The 19858-nt window shown below is 68.8% G+C and overlaps 4 protein-coding genes across 4 annotated transcripts; 1 reads left to right on the top strand and 3 right to left on the bottom strand.

Annotated features, from left to right (window-relative positions):
- Positions 1–6780: 6780 nt before the first annotated feature.
- Positions 6781–7791, top strand: CHLNCDRAFT_135769 (hypothetical protein; the record flags this gene model as incomplete). The annotated part of the gene is made up of 4 exons (XM_005846456.1): positions 6781–7186; positions 7275–7334; positions 7482–7544; positions 7679–7791. 4 exons carry the CDS (start codon positions 6781–6783, stop codon positions 7789–7791), a joined length of 642 nt encoding a protein of 213 aa, XP_005846518.1.
- A 306-nt stretch (positions 7792–8097) lies between these two features.
- CHLNCDRAFT_135768 (hypothetical protein) lies at positions 8098–10522 on the bottom strand (the record flags this gene model as incomplete). The annotated part of the gene is made up of 7 exons (XM_005846283.1): positions 8098–8147; positions 8298–8946; positions 9102–9221; positions 9421–9504; positions 9600–10145; positions 10252–10359; positions 10511–10522. 7 exons carry the CDS (start codon positions 10520–10522, stop codon positions 8098–8100), a joined length of 1569 nt encoding a protein of 522 aa, XP_005846345.1.
- Positions 10523–10755: 233 nt separating this feature from the next.
- On the bottom strand, positions 10756–15253 carry CHLNCDRAFT_135767 (hypothetical protein; the record flags this gene model as incomplete). The annotated part of the gene is made up of 9 exons (XM_005846282.1): positions 10756–11468; positions 11585–11915; positions 12081–12174; positions 12272–12849; positions 13507–13621; positions 13784–13810; positions 13986–14498; positions 14847–15011; positions 15201–15253. The coding sequence occupies 9 exons, from the start codon at positions 15251–15253 to the stop codon at positions 10756–10758; spliced, it is 2589 nt and encodes an 862-aa protein (XP_005846344.1).
- Positions 15254–16043: 790 nt separating this feature from the next.
- On the bottom strand, positions 16044–19855 carry CHLNCDRAFT_135766 (hypothetical protein; the record flags this gene model as incomplete). The annotated part of the gene is made up of 9 exons (XM_005846281.1): positions 16044–16530; positions 16706–16872; positions 17009–17188; positions 17305–17512; positions 17778–17899; positions 18037–18310; positions 18487–18621; positions 18882–18930; positions 19054–19855. The coding sequence occupies 9 exons, from the start codon at positions 19853–19855 to the stop codon at positions 16044–16046; spliced, it is 2424 nt and encodes an 807-aa protein (XP_005846343.1).
- Positions 19856–19858: the final 3 nt, after the last annotated feature.

Here is a 19858-nt window from a genome sequence, read left to right as displayed (position 1 = left end):
CGCGCGGCTGGCGGCGGAGGTGCACCACGGGCTGCTGCGCGTGTTTGCGCGGGGGGTGGAGTGATGGTGCTGCCGCCCCGGGCCCCTCCCGCTGCCAACTCTGGCCACCAGCACCACCTCGCACCTAGAGCTGCCTTGGGTTCCCCTCCCCCCGACCCCTCCCTCCCTCTTCCCCTGCCTGGGGCTACTACAGTCTTACACAAAATGCACTAGTGGATCAAGTCGGATGCGGCAGGCGTGGCGCCGCGGCAACAATGCTACAAGGCGGCCCGGGCATGGCGAGGTGTTGGGGGCGGCGTGCGGGGCGGCGAGCGCTAGGGCGTCGGCACGGGTACAGCGCAGTACTCTAGCAGTTAGTCAGTATACTAGCAGGTTGGAGTGTTGGGAGGGGTGTGTGCGCGCGGGTCTCTGAGCCCGGCCACTCTCTCGGGGGTAGAGGTACAGGGGGGCACTGGAGGAGCAAGAAGAGCACAAGGGTGGGGCGGCAGGGTTGGAGCCAGCCTGGTGGGATTGGCACACGTCTCGTGGCACAAGTGCGCAAATGTGGGTGTGGGTGTGAAGGCAGGGGGCAGGGACACGAGGGTGGGGGTTGGTCGGGAGGTGTGCCGAATACAACAGAGCAGCCGGGGGTTCCCCGGCGCTGCTGGTGCGCCGCGCAGCGAGCGGCAGGCCGGCTCAGGCAAAGGCGGGGGCGAAGGCGGGGCCGCCCTCGCCGCCGTGCTGGTCGCCGGCGCCGACGGTGACGCTGACCTCCTCCCAGCCTCCTCCTCCGCCGCTGCCCGGCCCTCCTCCTCCGCCGCTGCCCAGCGCGGGCTCCTCCCAGCTGCCGCTGTTGGCCGCCCAGCCGTCCAGCAGCCAGCCCAGCGGGTCCCAGCGCGGGGTGCCCAGCCTGGGAGGCTCCGCCTCCAGCAGCGCAGACACGGGGCAGTAGGGGCTGGCGCCGCTGGGCGCCTGCCACCCCGCCGCCGCATCCAGCGCCGCCGCAACCATGCAGTAGCGGGCGCCGCCGGTGGGGCCCACCCACTCGGGGGAGGCAGCCAGCGCCAGCAGCTGCGCAGCGGGGTCGTAGCGGCTGCGCACGCGGCCGCCGGTGGCGGCGGCGGCCAGCCCCCCCAGCAGGTCTGCCAGCATGTCGTATTTGGCGGGCGCCGGGGGGGCGGCCCCCGCGGCGGAGGCCTGCCGTACCGCCACCACCAGGTCAGCCCAGGGGTCGTACCGCAGGCCCAGGAAGGCGGAGGCGGCGCGCGCGGGGGCGGGGCCCCAGTCGCACAGCCCAGCCAGCGGGTCGTACCGGCTGCTGCCGCCCCACTCCTGCGGGGCAGCAAGGCACCAGGGAGCGGCATGGGGCGCAGCGAGCAGAGCAGGCAGGCAGGCGGGCCAGCAGGCATGCGGGCAGGGCGCGGCAGGGTGAGCCGGCGCCAGCCACAGCCAGGGCCAGGGCAGGCACAAAGCAAGGCGAGGCAGGCAGCGGCTGGCGGGTGTGCCAGCCGCAGGGCCGCTGCCGCCACCCAGCCGCACCTCCAGCAGTGTGGCCTCCTTGAGCAGCCACCACACAGGGTCGTACTTGCTGCCGCCCACTGGCACCAGCGACCCGCTGCGCACGCTCTGCGGCAGGGCGGGCGGCGGGGGGCGGCCGGCATGATGCGGGCAGCGAGGGCGTGCGCGGTTTGGTGGGCAGGGCAAGGGGCGAGGGAGGACCGCCGGGGTGCGGCAGCCGAGGCACGCAGCAGCAGCAGCAGCAGCAGGGGCCCGTGAGCATGCTGCCGCTGCCGTAGGGTGTCAGAGGCGGTGATGAGGTGGGCCCGCACCTGCAGCAAGCCATGAGCCATGTCAAACACGCCGTTGCCGCTGCTGCCATCGCCCGCCTCGGACGCAGCCAGGCCGCGCAGCTGCAGGGGCGTGGGGGCAGGAGGCGCGGTCGGGGCTTGGGGCACGGCGCCGGGCATGGCGGGGAGGCGCACCCAACCACCCAGCCCCACACCCAGCCCCAAACCCAGCCCCGCGCGGGCAGGCAAGGGCAGCGGTGTGCGCCTCCCCGGCACCGGCACGCAGGCCAGCAGCCGCCGCTGCCTGGCTGCGCGCTCTCACCAGAGAGCGAGCAAAGTCGTAGCGCGGCACTCCCGACTGGGGGGCGGCCGCCAGCAGCGTGCGCACAGGGTCGTACCGCGCGTCGCGCTGCAGCAGCACCGGCCAGGGAGGGCAGCGGCGGCTCGAGCGCCACAAGAGCGCCACACGAGCGCCACCACCAAAGGCACCACAGGCTCAGGGCCGGCGGCTGCTGCTCCAGGGCGTGCAGCAAGTGCAGCGGCACCGGCCTGCCCCGTGCCGCCATGCGCGGTTGTTGGTTGCGCCGCGCTTTCCACCCACCTGCGCATCCGGCGCCGCCGCCGCCGCCCCCAGCACATCCAGCAGCATGTCGTATTTGTTGCGGGGGGGAGGGGCGGCGCCCGCCTCGTGGCCCCGCGCCCCTGCCAGCGCCACCATCAGCGGCGCGGCGGGTGCCAGCAGGATGCTGAGAGGGTCCCACCCCTGGGCAGCCTGCCTGGCCGGGGCAGGCGCGCGGGCGGGCTGGGCTGGCGCCTCCGCCTGGCCCAGCTGCACCGACTCCAGCTGCTGCTGCAGGCTGGCCAGCGCCGCCAGCTGCAGCTGCGCCTCCTCCTGCGCCGCCGCCGCCGCCTGCGCCGCCGCCTGGTCGGCGCGGGCGGCCTCCGTGGCAACCTTGGTGGCCAGCGCCGTGGCGGCGGCCGTGGCCGTGTCGGACCGCAGCTGCTCGCTGTCGGCGGCGGCGGCCAGCACGGAGCTGACCAGCTCAAAGGAGCCGCCCTCCTCGTCCAGAGAGCTGCCCGCGGTGGCGGCCGCCTCTGCCTGCGCCTGCAGCCGCTGCTGCACCACCAGCAGCCGGGTCTTGGCCGCCGCGATGCGCTGCTGCACCTCTGCCCGCCGGGCCTCCTTCATGATGGCGGTGGCGGCGGCGCCGCCGCCTGGCGCGCCGCCAGGCGCGCTCTGCGGTCGGCGACGAGGGGGCGGGAGGGCGGTTGAGCTGTTGGGGCTTGGTAAACCGCCAGGCCAGGTGGCAGCACGCATGCAAGCTTCATCCAATGCACACCCAGCATCAAGAAGGCAAGCGGCGAAAATCAAAACCCTCCACTGCCACGCGCCTGGCCGAGCGCCCCAGCGGCGGCCGCCGCCACACAGAGGCGCGGTCTGTGGGCCGTCGGCCGCATGATCGCCCGCTTGGGCATGGTGCTGCGCACACGCAGGGCCCCGCGGGGCTGCCGCAGCGCCGCGTGCCCCACCAGGGCGCAGCCCCCTGTGTGCATAGCCGCAGCTGCAGGATGCAGGGGCCTGAAGAAGCCTGTTTGGCGAGGCCTGCGAGTTTGGACAAATCTGGCGAGGGCTCTGGGTCTCCACAAGTTTTCAAGTGTACTGCTGCCATCAAAAACGGGCTGTTCTGCGTTGCAAGCAGCGCCTGATCCATGCATGCGCGCTGGGGCATTGGCGCCGCTGCGAGCTGGCCATTGTCTGCCCTGCGCCAGACATCGCCGCCACCGGCGGTTGGTTAGCGCCGCACGCACAGGGCGGCACACCAGGGTGGCGGTGCTTTACAGGGCTAAAGTGTATTGGTATCACCTCAACATTTGTCCTCCTTGAGAAACGTAGACACAGGCAAATTGGAGGGAAGCAGTCCGCCGCCCCCGCTGCCAGTGCTACTCGTACTCCCGGTGGTGTGCCTCGCAGTGGCGCACGGTAATGCACACGGAGGTGGCGCTGGGGTGGGTGTGAGCGGCAGGTGCCCGCCCCGTCTCCTGGGCCCACGCAGCCGAATCGCCACGACAGAATTGCGCTCTGTAGTGCCCGGGGAGGTTCGGAAGCGGCAGCGGCGTGCATGCGCGAGCAGCAAAGTGGTCGCTGCATGGTGCAATGTCGAGCTTTGCCTCCTGTGCTGCCTGTGGCCCGCCTGGGCACCTGCGCCAGCCACGGCTTCCACCAAATCGTTGCCTGACGTGCGCCGCAGGGTCGCTGGAGGCGCCAGGCGCTGGCCGCCTGGCGGCGGCGGCGGCGGCAGGAGCAGCGGCAGTGCGGCTGTAGCAACTACTGCAGCAGTGATGGCCAAGGGGAAGCAGCGGAAGCGGTGGACAGGCGACAAGCAGCGGTGGAAGCGGCTGAATGCGGGCAAAGCAAAGCAGGCGCAGGCCGTGTCGGAGGCGGTGGAAGCGGCGTGCGAGCCGCAGCGCCCGCCCCCAGCCTGCGCTGCCAAAGTCAGAGGGGCAGGCCCGCGCGCAGCAGCTCCGGGGATGTGCAGAGCAGCGAGCACAGCGCGTCAGGGTGCAGGCAACAGAGATGACGGCGCCAGCAGAGGCAGCAGGTCCTGAGTGCAATGCACCTAGCGCCCCACGTTGGGCACACCCCCCTTCCGACAGCCGGCCTACCGAAGCAACAGGCACCTGGCTCACAGGCAGCCAGTTCGCCATGGGTGCTGCAGCGCCAGGCCAGCAGCTCCAGCACGGAGAGCAACCTGCAGCCCGACTAGGAGCCTTCAGCTGTGCCCGGCCAAGACCCAGAACTTCCCATGCCCCTGCCGTTCGGCGCCGGCGGCAGTGGCGGCGGTGTTCAGCAACTCACGGCAGCTAGGCCAAGGCTGCTGCTGAGCTGCTGTTAGGCGCTGCAGTTGAAGCCTGGTGGTTGGGCGTCCCGCTGCTGGCGTGGCTGTGGCAGCCGCCATGGATGCACGGGACGGGGGGCAGCAGCCAGCGGCTTGGCGGGCAGGGCTGTGGCGGCCATGCCAGGCCCTGATCGAAAGCGGCGCAGCGAGCGTGGCAGGAGCATGCAGCTGAGGGGCAGATGAAGCTGGAACTCGCTGCTGCTGGTGAGTGATGCTGCCCCTTCCGCCGCAGGCTGATGGCGATGCTGTTGCCAGCGCAGAGCAGAGGGAGCAGCCCTCGTGTGCTGTTGCTCTTGCTATCCCTTCCACCGGGCGGGTTCTTGCATGGTTGCCATGTGCATGACATTAGACGAGGAGGTGGGGCTGCTGGATCCGGTCGTGGCTGCAGAGGAGCAGCGCCACTGGCGAAGCGGCGCGCCGGGGGGCAGCCGTGAAAATGCCAGGCGTATGGTGGCTCCACAGGCAAAACAGCCAGCAGACCCAGCTCAACATCACCCCCCGCCCCCCCCCCTGGTCCACCAACAAAGTGCCAGCCCTGTGGCCGAGGCGTGTCGGCCCGCTTGCGGTACTGGCTGGCCTGGCGTGCCCTAGCATTGCAGCGGATGCGCATTTGATTAGTCGCATCTGATTTAAGTGGTCCAACCCTTTTACCAATTTCGTTTGGGATTGTCGTGAACTCACGACAGAAAATTTGGGGATGGGCGGAAGTAGCTCATTTAGGGTGGGGTGGGTATTTAGGGGAGGAGATCAAAGAATATGGGAGGTGGTGGGCCAGCTCACGCAGATTACACATCCCCCTGCACCCTGCGCACCTGGCTTGCACTTCCTGCTGCCCTCGCCTTCAGCCCGCGACCGCAGTACGGCAGCAGCAACGCTGCTGACAGCCATGGCCTGCGGGCCGCAGGTGGCAGCCTGCCGCCGTCGGCGCTGTGGCGGCCGCGCCATATGCGCCTGCTGCTCGCCCTGGTCATGCTCAAGACCCTCCCCATCATACTGCTCCCTGGATGACTTCCCCAGCTGCTGGGAATCAGGTCGTCGTCCTGGCGCTGCGCAGCTGCCCCTGCGGGCAGGGCGGCTTGGCAGCAGCGGCGGCTTGGCAGCAGCAGCGGCCACTGCCGCCCTTTGGGTGACTGCCGCGGGGCGCAGCGGCGGCCTTATATTCCATCCTGTGGAGCCGTTTAGAGCGTGCTGGGCCGCCCAGAGCGGTAGCCAAAGCCCCCGATTCGGGGGCACCGGATGCGGGGCTCCAAGTCGCTGCTGCGGGCCTGTGGCCGGCCTGAACACGTGCATTGGTGGATTCTATCGAACAATGGATGAAAGAGGCGCTGCAGGGCGGGCGGTTTGGGGGGGGAGAGGGCCATGAGGACATGCGGCCGGCGAACACCCCTATTTCGTGGTATTCACCCCCACCCGCCGCGGAAACCGCGCCTGCAGCAGTAGAAAGACATGCAGCAGCAGAGAGGCATGCGGAGGCTGAGGGACGGCGGGAGGGTAGAACGCGCGGCATGCACGACCCATTGGTGCCCTCCACCCCGAATTCGCGCGTTCCGGCACCCGGCAGGCGCGGCAAGCGGGGTACCCGAGAGAAACACAAACGAAACAGGTCCCGGCCGCCCCCATGATGCATCCATGGATATCCAGCGCGCCACGAGGACCATTCGCGCTGCCCGCTCATACCATACTGTTTTTCGAGGCAAATGCGACTAATTTCAGGCCAGCTGGGACCCCTAGTTGAAAAGCACCCACTGTAGAGGCCCTCCGAAGCCATCTGAAATTCCAAACTCTAGAATGGCGCCAAAACGCGTGCGTTTCGCAGTTGAGGAGCCAGTGGAGGACCGTGACTCTGTTTCCAAACGCGCGTTTATACTGCCGCGCAAGCTTACACCGCCAGTGCACAGCCACAGGTGGGGGCCTACATGCACTCTTGCGGCCCGACCCTCCTGCTCCTGCTGCCCAATGGTTGCGACAGGCCTGCTGCACCGTCAGCCTGCCCTTGGACGCGGGCCACTAGCGGCGGCGGCGGCCGCAGGGCGGCCGCTGGGCGGCCGCCGAGGGGGAGTGGCGCTGCGGGAAGACGGCTGTGCCCCACTAACCTGCTCCGCCATTGGCTGTGCAGGATGTCAGGAGAGCAGGATCAACAGCAACAGATAGCGCACCTGCGCCAGGAACTGGATACGTGCCAAGCCAGGCAATACGAACTGGAGATGCAGCTGCGCATTCGGGATGGTAACATAGAAGATCTGCAGAGCCGTCTACAGCAGGTGCAGCAGCACTATGACGACCTGCGGCAGCACGACGACGACCTGGCGCAGAAGAAGCGCAAGCGCGCAGAGGACGAAGTCGCGGCGGCGATGAAGCGGGAGGTGGGGCTGCGGCGCCAGCGGCGGGATCTGGAGCAGCAGCTTGCAGCTTGCACCGCAAAGCTTGCGGCCGCGGAGCGCCGCCTCTCAGGCGCCGGCTCAGCTGAGCATCCGCGCCAGCAGCAGGAGCAGGCGGCGGGCAACGGCGCGGCGCAGCCGCAGGGTGAGTGTTGAGGGTTTCCCCTTGTGGGGGGGTGGCGGCCCTTATTGTGGAGTTTCTCATTACGTTGCAGGCTTGTCGTTATGTGCAGTTGCCGCTGCGCAGCCAGCTGCCGAGGGTGGCGGCGGCCATGGGCAGGGGTCGGGCGTAGGTGAGGGCCTGGACCAAGATGCTTGAGGGCTGCCTCGCTAGCGCTGCTGATGGTGATTCGCCGCTGATGGCAGATTTGTAGAGTGAATGTTATTATTGTTATGTATGGACGTCTGGTTTTGAAGGCTCGACCTCTCCCTGTTTGCAGCCGCCGCTGGAGCGCCGCCAGCTGCGGGGTCGGGCAGCGGCGGCGCAGGGCCACCTGGTTCGGGTGAGAGACCTGCTTCGAAGCTCTTCCGCTGGTGTGGTGTGCTTGCAATGCAGTAGCGCGTGAGATGGCCGGTTTGGCTGCTACGCACGGCAGCCACACAATGCCCCTGCTCTTTCTGCCCCTTGCAAATGCAGACACGGTTGAAGGCGCCGCCGCGCTGGCGGCCATGCAAAATGCCCCGCACGATGGCGCGCCTGCGGCACCGAACCCGCAGGAGCCCTCGCTCAAGCCCCCATCGTCCTCGTAACTGTCGCTCTAGGTTTCCCGCTCCGCACATGTGTTGCAAAGTCTGCTGTTGAATCGCCGGATACCCCACCTCCTCGCTTCACCAATTCCTGCCTGTTGGGCGGCGCCGCCATCTGCTGAATGCATAGTGTAATTGTCAAGTTTTGCAGTTGGAAGCCAGTCTGCGGTACGTGCAAGTGCTGGGATTGTGCAGTTGGGGCCTCTTACTGGGGTTGGTTTGTATCGTATCACCAACCATTTGTACTCATTGAAAAACATAGACACAGCCAAATTGGAGGGCAGCAGTCCGCCGCCCCCGTCGCCAGCGCTACTCGTGCTCCCGGTCGTGTGGCTCGCAGTGATGCACGCTAATGCACACTGAGGTGGCGGAGGGGGAGGCAGGGCTCCAGTCAGGGCTGGCGCTGCCGCCGCCAGCGGCCATGGCGGCAGCCCCGACCCTTGTCGGGCTGCTGCGCTGCAACGCCAAAGATGCTGCAGACGTGTGGGGCCTGGCGGTGGCAGCTCCACCAGGGAGCCCCACTGCTGCCATGCGTGCCACTGGCGTCGCCGCTGCCGCCGCGGTGATGCGGCAGCCGAGGGCGATGGCGGGGCGCCCAGCCGTGGGCGAGGGTGGGAGGTGCGCCATTGCCGGGACGGGCTTTTGTGTGCGCGCGGCAGCTGGCCCCGCAGTCGGTGCCGCCATGATTTGCAGGCGCAGGCTGTCGTTTGCGTGCTGGACCGCCAGGTAGCGGCCTTTGTAGGTGGCCGCCTCATGCTGCGCCCCACGCAGCTGCTCCCTGAGTGCCCCCTGCTCCGCCACGGCAGCACTCAGCTGCTCCGACCGCTGCCGCGCCTCTGCCGCATCCGCCGCCGCCGCCTCCTGCGCCGCTGCCGCGTCGCTCAGCCGCTGCCGTGCCAGCGCCAGCTGCCGCCGCAGGCTGGTGCCCTGCTCCGCGTGCGCCACCTTCAGCGCGCCGTGCACCTCCTGCAGCTCCCGGTGCTGGCCCTCCGAGGCCCGCAGCCGCCCCTCCGAGGCCCGCAGCCGCTCCGCAAGCATCTCCTCTGCCGCATTGCGCTCACGCAGCGCAGCCGCCTTGGCGCTCAGCTCGACGCGGAGGGCGGCAGCCTCTTTGGCCGACGCCGCTGCGTGCGCCTCCACCTGATCCAGGCTGGCGGCCTGCAGGGCGGGCAGGAGGTGGCAACCTGGGTGGGACCAACCTGCTCACTTATCTCTGCCACCGTGTAGAGATGAACAGGCCAGCAAAGCGGTACCACACAGGGCTCCACCGCCCGACCAACAGCCAGCTCATTCCTGGGCTGCCGCCATCCCACCTGCTCCAGGCCAGCCCGCTTCAGCGCAGCAACGAGGTCATTCATGTCCCGCAGCTGGCACCTGAGCTTGTCCAGCGCCTCGTCGCGCCCCGCCAGCTGTCGCGCCAGCTCAGCACCTTGCTTGGGCCAGCAGTGCGAGCGGCAGGCGGCGCAGGTGGCCAGCCTGAGGTCGCGGCTGCAGGGCCTGCAGCCATTTCCTCCAGTGCCGCGCAGTCTGCCTGCGGGAGCAGCATGCCAGCATGTCAATGGCCAGGTGAACGCAGCTCGCCATGCTTGCAAAACCATCCTAGCGCAGGGCCCGGCATGCAGCCTGCCCCACCTTGGCCGAGTGCAGCTCATGCATCAAGCCCTGCCGCTCCCGCTCTCCATCCACCAGCAGCTCCACCTGCTGGCGCACTTGGCCCTGCACGCACATCAAAGGGGCAGTTTCCCCTCACAACCCAATCCCCTTCATGGAGGCCCTACAACATCACCACCCCTGCCTGTAGCCCTGCCCACCTCCAGCTCAATGATGGCGCCCGCCTGCTCCTGCTGCGCCTGCTGCGCTTCCCAATCCCGCTGTGCCAGCTGCTGCTTGAGCTGGCCCTGCCGCGCCTTGTTCTCGTGCTGGGCCATTGCCAGAAGAGTGGCCGCCCCTTCCGCCTCCTTCTGTGCCTGTAGCAGTGCGGCAGCCGCTTGTGCCTTCTCGGCACGCCTGCCCTCTTCCTCGCAGCACAGCTGTGCCTGCAGAGACTCCCCTACTGCCCTGGCCTGCTCCAACGCTTCCTCCAGCTGCCCAGCACGCTCCTCTGCCGCTGCCGCTGTCGCCTGTGCCTCGCTCTGCGCCGTCCGTGCCGCCTCAGCCTGGCCCTGCGCTGCTGACGCTCGGTCCCGCTCAGCTGCCGTCTGCGCACGTAGCGACCTCATGCACAGCTCCAGCTCCGCGACCCCGGCCTGGGAGCTGGCCAGCGCCGCCTGCAAGTCCTGCCTGTGGCCCTCTACTTGTGCCATGCACAGCTCAGTGCTGATCGCATAGCCACGCGTCTCCGCTTCCTGCGCCGACACCTGCACTCGCGGCGGCAGTATGCGGCGGCCCAGCTCACAGGTGCATGGCAGGAAGGCAGCTAGCGGCCCACAGCCTCATCAGACCAGCACAAGGCTCCGCAGGCACCTGAACGAGCTGGCGGCGCGACTCGTCGACTTCCGCCGCAGCCGACACCGCCGCAGCATCAGTCGGGCCAGCTGCCCAGGCGACATTGGCGGCTTGCACTCGCTCCCGCTGCGGCAGCCAGGCGTGGTGCCAGCAGCAAAGCCCACAGTCAGCGTGCAGATGTGTCGTTGGGAGACTCAGTTCGGCACTACTGTGCGCTTGCCTGGCGGCGCCTTTCTGTTGTGATTGGCTGGAGCTCGTAATTCAGCTCCACGCCGACAAGTGTTGCCATCGTCTTGACCCCACGAGACTTTACCGTGAGCCAAGCAGAAGCAGAGCTCGATCCATGAATGCTGGGTTTGAGACCACCACACTGGAAGTCCAGAGAAGCAGCAGAGAAGTATGGTGTGTGCGAGGCTCGCATGTGGCGCCGGCGCCGACCGCCAACTGGGCACGGGCACCAGAAATTTGGCAGAATTCCGGTCGTTGTTGTTTTCTGCCAATCGTTCGTTACAGACTCAACCCTCAGGCGTCCCCCTCATCATACAAATGAATGAGCTGGGTCAGGCGCTCATCCATCTCCTGCACCTCCTCCCGGCCGATTCCCCAGCTCTCCAAGGCCGCCTGCCCCTGCCCGGCGCCGGCCGCGGCGCGGAACTGGCGCTGTGCCGCCGCCACCACGGGGCCCAGCACTGATGTGGCGCCCAGCCGCGTCAGCACGGCGCAGGAGACAACGTCTTGGGAGCCGCCGCCGAGCTTGCCGCCGGCCGGCAGGCCGCCGCACTGCGAGAGGCCGCTCGCAAAGATGTGTGGGAAGGGGAGCGGCACCGCCAGCGGCTGCGCCACCAGCGTGCGCTGCTGCACACACCGCCGCCGCTCCTGCGCCAGCGCCGCGTCTAGGGATGCCGCCGCGGTGCCCAGGCTCAGAGCGCCACCTGCCGACCTGGGCCCCCGAAGCACTACCGCCTCTGCAAACCGCCCCGCGTCGCCCACAGCCGCGACGCCAGGCGTGAGGCTGGCCAGCCATTGGGTAGTGAAGGGGCTGCTGCTGCCGCCGGGCGCTCCTGCACTCGCTGCCTCGGCCCCACGGCCTTGCTGCTGCCGCGCGTCTGCCTGCTGCGCCTGCTGCTGTGCATCAGCGGGGAGCGCCGGGCAGGGCAGCGCCAGCGCCAGCGCCGCCAGCGGGCTGCTGTGCTCCGCGGTGAGCAGCTGGGTGAGCCCCCACATGTCGGTGCGGCCTGGAGTCAGGTGCAGCATTCCCTTCAAATCAAGCGACCCTTTCCCCCACAAGGCTGTGTGGAGCTGGCAGACAGCATAGTGTGCAGCAGCCAGCCGGCGGCAGGCCCTCGCTCACCTATTGCTGCATGGGGCCCGTCGCCAGGCGCCAGGCGGTAGGGAAGCGTGGCAGTGTCTAGCGCCGCGGCACACAGGGCGCTGGCGTGGTAGGCGCTGCCCGGCTGCCACCTCAGCAGCGGCAGCGCGGCGGGGGCCGCTGGCGGCGACACCACAGTAAAGGTGCTGCACCGCGGCGCCAGCTGCGACAGGCTGAGCCCCTGGTTAAGGCGCCGGCGCCGCAGCTCTGCTGGGGCCGCCTCGGCGCCAGCCGCAGCAGGGGCAGCAGCCACCTCCGGGCGCAGCGCAAACAGCATGACGGGGCGGTTGCCGCCGTACTCGTCTCGCACATCCTGCACACCCCACATCGCAGGCCATCAAAGCAGAAGCATTACAGTGTGGGATGGCCCCTCAGCCTGCCCATTGGCGAGGCAGCAGCCAGGTAGTGATGATGAGTGAACAGCAGGCAAGCAGGGCGCAAAGGCCTCCCTTGCCCCACCCTCTGCCCTCCTTCCCACCTGCACCACGTGCGCCGCCAGCTGGCCCCACCCCGACAGGTCCTCGGAAAGGACCTGGAAGCCCTGCAGGTGGTCGCACTCCTCCGCAAAGAACCTGCGGGGGCGGGAGCGCTTGGCAGTGGGGGCGCGGCTGGGATGACAGCCCTCCACTATTTCCACCACCATTCCGGCCCACCACTGTCCCCACCCACCTGATGCGCTCCACCATCGCCTCCCGCTGCTCCTCGCTGCGCCAGTGCTCGCCGCCATCGCCCCAGCCGCCAAACGGCGTCAGCCCGTGCCACGCCCCCGCCAGCTGCTGCACGCTGCGCGGGTGCAGGTGCGCCTTGAGGAAGTCTGTGAAGTAGCGCACGCCACCCGCAGCAGCATCGCCTGGCCCTGCGCCGGCGCTGTCCAGCTGCTGCGCCGCCGTGTGGAGAGCGCTGGGAGCCGCCGCCTCGCCGCCTGCCGCCGCCTCCTCCTCCTCCTGGCCCTCTGCCTCGTTCTCCAGCTCCGCTGCAAAGCGGCTCTTGGGCACGGGAGCGGCGCGGTGCACCTCCTGCCGCCCCGCCCAGGTGGAAACCACGGCGGCGCTGTGGTGGCGGTCGTGATACAGCGAGCCGCCCGCGCTGACGCCGCCCAGCGCGCCGCTCAGGTCCCACAGCACCAGGCGCGGCGTGTAGGTGCCCTCCCCGTGCAGCGTCTCCCCCTGCCGGAACAGCACATCGCTGTCTATCTGGGCCGCAGGGCCGTGTGCACCCTGCTGCTCCTGAAGCCCAAGCAGCTCGTCCTGCAGGCCGAGGCGGGGAGGGGCGGCGGTGGGCAGGGGAGCGGTGGCGCTGCTCGTCACCCCCGAGGCGACTTGCCTGGAAGTTCCAGTAGTGTGCGCCCACATAATTGGCAAAGTTGCCGAACTGGAGGGTGATGACCTCCCTTGGCATTCCCCCACTGGGCCGCTATGCCTCACGCCTGCTTAATCGCGCGTCCTGACCAGTCACGGACACCGATGAGCTACGAGCCTGCTGCTTCAGGCACGGGTTCCTGCGGCTGGCCTTTGCACTCCCCTGCTCCGCCACCCAGCGGCCCTACAATTGGCTTGAATTGAGAACGACACAATCGCGACAGGTCGCGAGATCATTGCATGTTTTGAAAGCCTGTGGCTCGCCGCCCGCCAGGTCATGCCTCCAGGTGGCGCCGGCATGTTGATGGCGGAAGTAGCGCCCTCTTTTTATAGCCTCAGCACCTGCAGGGTGCCACATGGCCGAGATGATGATAAGCAAGCAACTGCAGGGTCGACTGCTTCCAGGGAGGACACGGCGCTCCTGCAAAGCAGCATGACGCCAACCTGCCGCCATCTTATCTGTCGCGGTTGCCACACCACTTGCCTAGGCTTCACTTTTGCACTGGTCGGGTCCAGCGGTTGTTCCAGGGGGGATGCCCCACTGACGATGGTACCGCATATACTGAGTGATGCATATCCAGCGCAGGGGTAGTCTGCCGGCATGGTGGCCCATGCCAGAGCAGGCGCCAGGCGCTCAGTGCCAGACGTCAGGCTCAAGCCACTGCGCCAGAGCAGCGGCGGCGGCACATCATGCAAGCCGGCGCCACTGTTCAGCTGAATGTTATGCTGGATCCAGTGAGTCCCAAGCCTGCCTGGAGAAATTCCGAAATTCCTGCCCAGCTCCACAGCGGGTAATAACGCATCACCCAACCGAGCTGCACACCTGAACAGCACTTCGGCGGGCGGCATGCTGGAGCAAGACGGCAGGGTCCCGTAGTATTCATAGAAATACACTGAAGAAGCGGGGCTGCGGCCAGAGAGGAAAAATCGGTTAATGACCCAAGACCGGGTGCCCATTCGAGCGGCCATTATCCAGCCGCCCCATCTTGGGGAATCCAAGCAGGCACAACCAGCAGCTCGCCGACCTGCCATAGTAGGCGGGCACAAAGATGTCGCCAATGATGTGCTGGAATGGGTGGCCCCGCATGCTGCCCGCTGCCGTTGCCCGCAGGGTGTCGCCGCCCTCCTGCCGCCGCAGCAGAGATATCTGCAGCTCATACTCCAGTCCTGCCTCCCACACCAGGCTGGCGAAGCACTGGTAGCCGGCCCCCTCGTTCTCGAATGCCCCACAACGGGCGGCGGGCCGGCCAGCAACCACGGGGTCTGGCTGGGCTGCCAGCCCCTGGTCGGGCTGGCCGGAGGTGGCGCCCCACACATTGAAGATGAAGCCCCGCCCCTCGCCGCCCCACGTCTGCATCCCAATGTATGCGACGGCTCCGTCGGGCAGCTGGCTGGCGCCGGCTGCGGGCCGCTTGTCGGTGAACTCCACAAAGTGTGCCCAGAAATAGTGGCTGGGGTCCCCGGGGTCCCGCAGCACCGTGATGGTGGCCTGGGCCGCAAAGGGCGCAGACGCATCCGCCAGCTGCGGCCAGTCGTACCTGCGCCGGCAGTGCGCCGAATGGGTAAAGGTACGACCAGTGGGGAGCTGCAGGAGATGGGCAGGCTCTCATGTGCATGCGCCCCACACTCACCAAGCGTCCCACAAGTGCAGCGGTGTAACATGCGTGTCGATTGTGGGGCAGGAGAGGATGGGCAAGGGTGCCTCCTCGCCTTCTCCTAGGCTGCCCACCTCAACCTGCAAAGTACAGCAGTACCAGTCTGGCTTGTCGACTTCTCTCCCCCCGTGCGGCACCCTGCGAATGCATCTGGCAATCAGTCGCCCACCCAGCATGCCCACCTCATCCCACCCGTGGCACCCCCTGGAGTTTCTGCTGCAGGAGCGCCACCTCAGGTCCCTGAACTGCTGCGTGCCCCAGCCGGCGGCCGGGTCGCGCAGCAGGTGGGCGGTGAAGTGCCAGGAGCTGTAGGCTGTGTCGGCCAGGTACAGCGTGTCGTTTGGCTCAACCACGTGCCAGTGGTCGACACAGAAGGAGGTGGTGCCGTCAAACCAGCTGGTGGGGGCAGGCAGGCGTTCGGGGCAGGCAGGGGGTGGGGGAGGCAGGCACATGCGGGTGATGATGGGGGTGATGCGGCACATGCGGGCAGGGGACGGCAGCAGCTCGGTTGAGCGGGCCCAGGGCGCAGCCAGGCGGCAGCAGCAGAGCTGTGTGCTGCTGCAGATGAATTCATGCACGCCTCACATCGCGCGGTAAGCGCAGTCCTCGGGGTCGCCCCACTCGTTGTACCAAAACATGACAGCAACCTGCAGCTGGTTCGGTTGAAGGATCGAACGTCATGCGCATCTTGGCACGCCAGCAGCGCAGCAACAGTGCCCGCGGTTCCAGCTGCAGTCTTGACCTCAATGGCATCGTGCACACACGCATTCCTGATGCGTATCTCGGCATGCTCTGCTGATCCATAGTTGTTCGGCAGCTGCCCAAGCAGGCGGGGAGCCTGGCGGGCGCTCGGCGCCTGGCTGGATGTGCGCAGGTGGCGGCGCAGGGGGCCCAGGTGGCCCCACCACCGCGAATCGCCAGCAGCTGATGAGTGGTCCTCAGCAGCATCGATGCCAGCAACCTGCGCCAGGTGGAAGCCTTGATTCAGCCTGGCCGGCCAGGCGAAAGCGGCAGCAATCCCACCGCATGCCATATGTGGTGGCCGGCGGATGAGGGAGTGCATGCTGGGGATGAGTGCAGCTGTGGAGTGTTGCCATGCTCTCGCTCATGAACGCGCTTGAGCTCACCGTGGTGGCCCCAGCCGAGCTCCAGTGGGCGTGGGTAAGAGCCAAGGCCACGATGGCACCCAACAACAGATGCATGGTGGCTGGTAGGTCACGGAGGCTGTCGCTCAAAGAGTGTTCGTGGGAGACAAGACCCTCTGCCACGACCTTTCCTTTCGTCATATCTCATCTGCAGTTGGCCTGTTTCACGTCTGTGTTTGATGATTACACGGCTGTGTCTTCAAATGAGCGGCGGGGGCAGGCAAAACCTGTAAAACCTGTCAGGAAGTTGGGCGGCCACCTCGACGCCACCTCGCGCAGCCGCCTAAATCTCCTCCTGGTGTACATCGGCCATGTGCTGCTCCCGCTGCTGCTGCTGCTGCTGCTGCTGGCGCTGCCCCGCCGGCGACAGCTGCGCCTCCAGCTTGCCACGCAGCTGGTGCAGGTCCAGGCCGAGCGCAGCGGGCGGTGCAGTGCCGGCTGAGGGTACGGCATCATCAGAGTCGCTGCCGGCCAGGTCGACCACATCGGCAGCAGCTGCTGTGGGAGCCGCCGCCGCTGCCGTCGCCGCACTCTTCCTCCCGCCACCCCGCTTCTTGCCTGCTCCAGCCCTGGCTGGCGGCGCGGCCCCGCTTTGATGCAACAGGGCAGCCGCCGCATCGGCCATGGCCGCCTCCCCGGCCTGCTCCTGCGACTGCTGCGGGCCGTAGCTCTGCTGCAGGCGCACACGGGCCAGCACGGCGCGCAGCAGCATGCGCCACGCGGCGTCCGCCTCCGCCTCCGCCTTCAACCGCTTCCTCTCCTCCCGCTCCCTGCAGGCCCAGGCAGCACGCTTCAGCCGTGCCACACATCCCAGCCGCGACATCCATCTGTGCCGCTACCAGGCGGTGCGCAGCCACGCGGCTCAGCCAGGGGCATGCATGGGCCCAGCCAGGCGGTCATCGGGTCCGGCAGGCAGCAGAGGCACCAAGCACCACCCCCACCAACCTCTCCGCCTGCAGGTAGGCATCCACCACTCGCTGCTGGTCCTCCTCCCACACCACCACGCCCTCGACCTGCGGGAAGCGGTTGCGCGCAAAGCCGACCAGCGCCCGCGCATGCTCCACGCCCAGCGCCTTGCAGGTGTTGACGACGTAGGGCATGTCGAGGTGCACCTGCGGCGCCGGCGGGCGGCGAAAAAGTTGCAGAGGGGGCAGCTCGACCCGGCCCAGCAGCCAGCAGGCAGGGCAGGGCAGGAGGGTGCTTCGCTCCGCGGCCCCTGCCACCCCACCCCCACCCCCGCCCGCTCACCAGGCCCGCCGGCATCTTTTTGGCCAGGGGCGGCACCTCCACGTTGCCGTGCTCATTGGTGGGGATGCTGCCATCCGCCGCCGCCACGGGCACCCACTCCCGCGTCTGCCAGATGCCGTACAGGAGCGTGGTGGGGGCGGAGGGGTCGCTGGACCGGACGCCGGCGCCGCCGCCGTCGAGCTGCACGCAGGGGAGGCGGCAGTGGATGGAAGAAAAGAGGCTGGGGCTGACAAGCCGCATCCAGATTGAGCCAGCCGCCGCCATACCGCCTCACGCAGCGCAGCGTGCCCGCTCACCTCCTCCTCCTCCTCCTCGTCCTCCTCCTCCCCCTCCGGCCCCCCGTTCAGCGTCAGCGGCGACCCCGCCCCCACCCTCTTCCTGCTCTTGACCCGCTTGTAGGGCCGCTCCACCTCCCCCGGCACCACCTCCCGCCCGTGGTCGGTGCGCCACTTGGCGGCGGTGTGCAGGTCAGCCAGGTCGCAGCGGCGGAAGTAGGGCTCGCCCCTGTGCCACGCGGCGGGGCAGAGTCAGGGCCAGGAGTGGTGGGTGGCGGGTGGTGGGGGACTAGCTGCATGCGTCAGGCCGGTGGGGGGGCCTGCGGCCGCCTGCGGAGGGTGGCCTTGCCCTGCTGGCGCTGGCTTAGCTGCAGCGGTCACTTGTGGCCCCCTCCCCCTGCTCCACCCCCTCCACCAGCTGCCACCACCCTGCTCCCACCACCACTCCTCCATCTGCCGCCGCCGCAGCCTGCTGTCCACAGGCAGCCCCCCACCTGTGCATGCCCTGCTTCCCGGCCCCCGGCTTCACGGCGCAGAAGCGCGGGATGTGGCGCTCCAGCACAAACGCCGAGTGGGCGCGGAAACCCTCCATGGTGCTGGGCAGGCTGAGGCGGGCCTGTGGGTGGAGAGCAGCGCCAGCTCAGCGGCAGTGCAGCGGCGTGTGGCGGGGGCCGGGCGAGCGCATGGCTGTGGCTCAGGCACAGCAGCCAGACAGCCAGACAGCCAGACAGCCAGACAGCGCGCTCAGCCCACATGCGCCGCTCGCTCCTCCAGCTCCGCATCCTCGCGCTCCGCCGCCAGCCGCGCCGCGCTCTGCCCCGCCGCCTCTGCCGCCGCCTGCCGCCGCCTGGCCGCGGCGGCAGCCCGGGGCCCCAGCCCCTCGCCGCTGCCTGGGCTGCCATCCCCGCCGGTGGCAGCACCCGCTGCCAGGCTGGCAGCGGCCTCCAGCCTGCGCAGCGGCGCCAGCGTCTGCCGCCACCACTCCTCGTCCCGCAGCTTCTCGGCAGCCAGCCAGTCGGCCGCATACCTGCAGTACCGGCCAGGCGGTCCCGCATCAGTCCGACAGCCTATAGGCTGCAAAGCATGCTGCTGCTTGCTGGCAACCAGTTCCGGCACAGAGACCAGGCAGGCAGCAGACCCAGCCAGACAGCCACCCAAGCGTGCCCCAGCTCCACCACCCTCCCCCCCCACACCCACACCCACCGCTGCGTGACGTCCTTGGCGCCGCCGCCCGCCAGCGCCACCACGTGCGGCAGCGGCTGGCGCTCGCGCGGCTGCTTGGCCGCCACCGCCGCCGCATCGTCCACAGAGTTGGTCAGCGGGTCGACATGGACCCATCTGCACGGGGGGAGCGGTGTGTGTGTGGGGGGGTATGCAGCCAGCGGGAAGAGGTGGAGTAGGGGAAGGGGTGGGCGTGGGGTGCCATGCAGGTGGCATGGTGAAGGCAGCAAGTGGCGGCGCTTCAGCCCCATCCCCCCCCTGCTGGATGTGGGAGCAAGGAGAGCCAAGCTAAGGTGCCCAGCCGTGCTTGCCTGGGGGTGGCGTCGCCCTCGTCGCCCTCCGCCGCCACATCCCAGCAAAAGACCTCCACCCAGCACTGCCCCACATCCGGCTGCCGCGCGCTGAAGGTGGCAGCGCCAGCCGGCACTGCGGCAGTGGCGGCAGCAGGGCTGGAGCCAGCGCCACTCTTGCCGCCCGCTGCCGCGCCCGTTGCCACGCCCTTTGCACCGCGCATCGAATATCTAGACTCGCCTGCTGCTGCCCCCGCACTGCCGGCTGCGCCCCCTGCCAGCCCAGCATCCCGAGCCGAGGCCGCCAGCGCCGCCGCCAGCTCAGCCTCCTCTGCCAGGTCACCCACCCGCTTGCGTTTCTGCCCCTCTCCCTGCTGCTCTTCTTGCTCCTGCCGCTCCCTCTCCGCCTGTCGGCTGCGCTCCACACTGGGCACATCCAGGCCAACAGCAGCTGCATCTGCAGCCGCAGCTGCAGAAGGGGTGCGGCGCTTGTTGCCTGCCGCACTGCTAGGCACCGCCCCGCCGCCGCCGCCGCCATCTGCCACCGCTGCCGACACCGCGGAGGCATGCCGCGGCCCCCGGCTGCCATCGCTGCCACCTCTGCTGCTGCCGCCTCCTCCGGGCCCTCCCCCGCTCCTACCCCGGCCGCCGCCGCTATTCCCTGCTGCCGCGGCAGTGGGCCCGCCGCCGCGGCCGCCGCCGTGTGGGCCTCCAGGGTAGCCCGCAAAGCCGCCCGCCCTGGCCGCCTTCCGCTGCGCCCTCGCCTTTTGGTGCAACTGCATGAGCCTGTTGCGGTCGAGCACCATGCGGTTGCGCCAGGGCGGGCCGCACCCAGGCTGGCTGCCCTCCTCCACAGCCGCTGCGCCCTGTGGGCCCAGCCAGTGCACCGCGGAAGCATCTGGCAGGCCGTGCCTGCGAGCCTCGGCGGCCCGCTCCGACTCCACCCTCTGCGCCGCCCGCCCGCTGACCAGATCCCGCACCGCCGCTGCCGCCTGTTCCACAGCGGAGAGGGGGGCGGGGGGGCAGGGGGCACCGCCGCTGCCTGCCTCGTCTCCTGCCATCGA

Source organism: Chlorella variabilis, assembly GCF_000147415.1.
Source record: "Chlorella variabilis unplaced genomic scaffold CHLNCscaffold_14, whole genome shotgun sequence".
Lineage (NCBI taxonomy): Eukaryota > Viridiplantae > Chlorophyta > Trebouxiophyceae > Chlorellales > Chlorellaceae > Chlorella > Chlorella variabilis.
This window is presented reverse-complemented; position numbering and strand designations above follow the sequence as displayed.